Here is a 3,978-nt window from a genome sequence, read left to right on the forward strand (position 1 = left end):
GGGTGTGTGTGTATGTGTATGTGTGTAACCCTGTGGGGGGGTGTAAAACCCTGGAGGGACAGTATGTGTGTGTAACCCTGTAGGGTGTGTGTATGGGTGTGTGTGAGAGAAACCCTGGAGGGACAGCGTGTGTGTGTTATGGGGGGGGTGAGTGCGTATAAAACCCTGTAGGGACAGTGTGTGTGTAACCCCGGAGAGAGTGTGTGTGTATGTGTGTGTGTGTGTAAAACCCTGTATGGACAGAGAGTGTGTGTGCGCGCGCGCGCGACGAAAGGTGCCGTGGGGCAGGCGTCTCCCCGAGTGTGTTTACAGAGCAGAGCCGCCTCCGTTTGAATGCCGGCGCTACCAGGAGAAGTAAACGCAAAGTTAGCAAAAGCGCACGTCCGCGGAGCAGCCGAGTGCGACACGGAAAGCGCGGCTCGGATCTGGTTTGCCCAGGCAGAGCCAACATCCCCCGCCAGCCGCTGCCCCTCCGCTCCCCCTGGCCACCTGCAACAGCTGCCTGGTGCCGTGCAACAGAGCCCTGCACGTCCAAAGAGGCAAACACTGGCGGGGGGGAGCCCCTTTCCTAAAAAATGAAGAGGTAACCGGCTGCAAAGGCTCTCCCAGGCACGTGCTCGCAGCTGCATCCAGGAAGCCCAGCAATGCTGCTCGTGGCAAGAGCCAAGCTGTTGAATCACTCGGAGCAGATCCGGCTCACCCCAAGCAATGCTGCACGGGGGGCGGGGGCGTCATCCGCTGATCCATGCCGGTGTGGAGCAGGCTGATGGATCCGGGCCGGGAGAAGAGTGCCAGCACAGGGCCATGATGTGTGACAAAAAAAAAAAGCAAACCCGAAGCCTATTAAGTTATTCTTAGCCGTGATCGCAAGGCTGATCGCTCTGCTCCAGGACCTATTTTCCCTGCCAGTCTTCTAGCATCAGGGCTTTGGGTTGTTTTTTCTTTTCCCCCAGCCACATCTAGGCGATCTATTTGCGAAGCCTCCCCCCAGCCCTTCCCGTCCCTTCTCCCTCCCTCCCCCCACCAGCCCCTTTGTCTAAGCTATAAAAGACTCAAGCAGGGATGCGGCTCCTTAGCAAGAACTGATCCGAAGACGCTGCACAAGTGATCAGCAAGCACACGTGTCGCTCAACCAGAAGGAACAGGATTCCTTGGATGCTTTCCAGATCCGCCTGGCTTTTTCTTTTTCTCTCTCTCCCCTTTTTTTTTTCCCTCCCCTTTCCCTGGCTGGCTCCAGGTTTTACTTCTGGTTGCCTGCGAGGGCTGCTTTTGCTCCTCCCTTCTGAAATCCTATATTAACTGTGGCCAAAGCCGGGGAAGAAGCACAGCTCATTGTTGGCGAGGGCTGATGAGCCTGGCGGAGGAGTGAGGAGCGGCGGCGGGTCGGAGGGGCCGGGGGAGCCCTCTCTATGCGGGGCGGCTCCCGCTGAGCGGTCGCGGAGCCCGAGGACGAGAGAGGAGAAGGGGAGGCGAGGCAAGTGTGCAGCCGGGGGGCGGGGGGTGCTTTTCCCCAACGCCTTGCGCTCCCTGCACGGCTGGGGAGGTGGCTGAGCGGAGCAGCGAGGGGACGTCTCAGCGGCGGGGACTTCTAATCCCCTTACATCTGCGTTACATAAAGAGGAGGACCTGGAGGACTTAATTCCCCAAGTTGCTGACAGCGGCTAGGTGGGACTTATTTGCAGGGCAGCAGCGTGGCGCTCAGCCCCGGGCGAGCCGGGGCTGCAGGAGTTGGGGTGGGGAGGCTTGGCCGGACGTGCAAAGCGGGGCGGGGGGCTTGCACTGCAGAGTTGCTCCTTTTAAAGGCGATCGGGACTCGTAGTAGAGAGGATCCCTTGTATGAGACCAACAAGATTTTTGCACCCCCCAAAAAAAAAATTGTCTCTAATTGCAAGCTTTTAAAGGGGCTTTTGGGCGAGCCCCGACGGAGGGGCGGCTGGCTGCCCGCCGGGCGGGGCGCGCACCTCTGGCTGATGCACCCCCCCCTCCCCGCTTCTCCCCCCTTGCTAACTTTCTAGGTGGGCAATGGCAGAGCACATGATGGCCATGAATCACGGGCGCTTCCCTGACGGGCCCAGCGGGCTGCACCACCACCCTGCCCACCGGATGGGAATGGGGCAGTTTGCTAGCCCGCACCACCACCACCACCAGCAGCAGCAGCAGCAACAGCAGCAGCAGCAGCAGCAGCAGCAGCAGCACGCCTTCAGCGCCCTCATGGGCGACCATATACATTACGGAGCGGGCACTATGAACGCCACGAGCGGGATCCGGCACGCCATGGGGCCGGGCGCCGTGGGCGGGGGGCACCCCGCCGGCCCGCTGCCCCCGGGCGCCAGGTTCCCCGGCTCGCAGTTCCTGGCGCCGCCCGTGGCCAGCCCCGCGGGGCAGCTGACGGCCAGCATGCAGCTGCAGAAGCTCAACAACCAGTACTTCAGCCACCACCCCTACCCCCACGGCCACTACATGCCGGACTTGCACCCCGCGGCCCACCAGCTCGCCGGCCCGGGCCAGCATTTCAGAGACTGCAACCCCAAGCACGGCGGCGGCGGCGGCGGCGGCGCCTTGCCCGCCCCCGTGCCCCACGGCCCCGCGGCCATGCTGCCTCCCAATGTCATAGACACCGACTTCATCGACGAGGAGGTGCTCATGTCCCTGGTCATAGAAATGGGCTTGGACCGCATCAAGGAGCTGCCCGAGCTGTGGTTGGGACAGAACGAGTTTGACTTCATGACAGACTTCGTTTGCAAACAGCAGCCCAGCAGGGTGAGCTGCTGACTGACTGCAGGCAGACAAAGGACTTGGGAGCCCGTGCGGATGACAACATTCCCTTAGACACAGGACCCGGCTTCCCCGCCTGCACAGGCTGAGGAGCTGGAGCCCAGAGTCAACTAGAAGCTTGTAGAAATTGATTTGGGGTTTGTTTTTGCTTTCTCTCTCTCTCTCTCTCTCTCTCTTTTTAATGCTGCCACTCTTCTTTTGTAGCTCTGACACTCACTTCCCTGCCTGTAGGAATAATTCCTAGCTAACAATGCCTTTGGCCATTTGTTCCCCTCTCTTTCTCTCCCCCCTCTTTCCCTGTCTTTCCCTTTCCCCATCTTTATCTCCCCCTCCCTTTCTCTCCATCTTTCCACCTTCTCTTTCTCTCCCCCTTTCCCTGCCTCTTTCTCTTTCCCTTGCCCCCATCTTTCTCTCCCCCTCTCTCTCCCTTGCTTCTTCTCCCCCCCTCTTTCTTTCCCACCGCCCACCCCCCATTACTTTCTTCACAGTAACATGCGCATCATGTCCACAGGGCTGAACTGTTAGATATTAACCTTGGCAAATTGCTTCATCTTGTGGATTTTGTAGGTGATGATTTCCAAGCCACTCAAATTCCGCGTGAGCAGGGCCAAACCGTTGCATTAGTGGGTTGCATGAACTTTGAAGGGCAGATATTACTGCACAAAACGCTGCCATCTTGCTTAATTTTTAACTATGCATCGCAGTGCAGGCTATTACATTTATTTTTAATTTTTTCTTCAGTATGCTTAAACTGGAAGCTTAACAGCCGTGGGCCCAACCCTCTCAGATCAGGAAGAGTAATACTGTTAACTTAAAGTCTGCTCCCCATTCCCCTTCCCCCATATGTACAGCCAATAATATGGTGTGGATGGAATGTTGACTAGTCAGTGGCAAACATTTCACAGACTTTTATTTTGTTCTGTCTTCAGCATTTTGACACTGTGCTAATATAGTTTATTCAGTACATGAAAAGATACTACTGTGTTGAAAGCTTTTTAGGAAATTTTGACAGTATTTTTGTACAAAACATTTTTTTGAGAAAATATTGTTAATTTATTCTATTTTAATTTGCCAATGTCAATAAAAAGTTAAGAAATGCTTTAGTTTTTCTAGAAGTCATTTCCCGATTTTTTTTTTTTCCCCCTCCCTCCCCCCACCCTTAAACTTCCCCCTTCTCCTTGGTAAGTAGAACATCTACCTGTA

The 3,978-nt window shown here is 56.1% G+C and overlaps 1 protein-coding gene and 1 long non-coding RNA gene across 2 annotated transcripts in view; one reads left to right on the forward strand and one right to left on the reverse strand.

The window, feature by feature from the left end:
• The first annotated feature begins 1,091 nt into the window (after nt 1-1,091).
• On the forward strand, nt 1,092-3,040 carry CITED2 (Cbp/p300 interacting transactivator with Glu/Asp rich carboxy-terminal domain 2). The gene is made up of 2 exons (XM_019550164.1): nt 1,092-1,474; nt 2,016-3,040. Exon 2 carries the CDS (start codon nt 2,023-2,025, stop codon nt 2,770-2,772), a length of 750 nt encoding a protein of 249 aa, XP_019405709.1. The 5' UTR covers nt 1,092-1,474; nt 2,016-2,022; the 3' UTR covers nt 2,773-3,040.
• Nucleotides 3,041-3,237: 197 nt separating this feature from the next.
• The window catches only part of LOC109320173, a 2,090-nt gene continuing 1,349 nt past the window's right edge, over nt 3,238-3,978 (reverse strand). Inside the window, exon 2 of the long non-coding RNA XR_002103741.1 lies at nt 3,238-3,973. This is a non-coding gene — a long non-coding RNA (uncharacterized LOC109320173). The remainder of the gene's footprint in view (nt 3,974-3,978) is intronic.

The sequence above is a fragment of the Crocodylus porosus genome, unplaced genomic scaffold (assembly GCF_001723895.1).
Source record: "Crocodylus porosus isolate Cpor-Errol unplaced genomic scaffold, CroPor_comp1, whole genome shotgun sequence".
Classification (NCBI taxonomy): Eukaryota; Metazoa; Chordata; order Crocodylia; family Crocodylidae; genus Crocodylus; species Crocodylus porosus.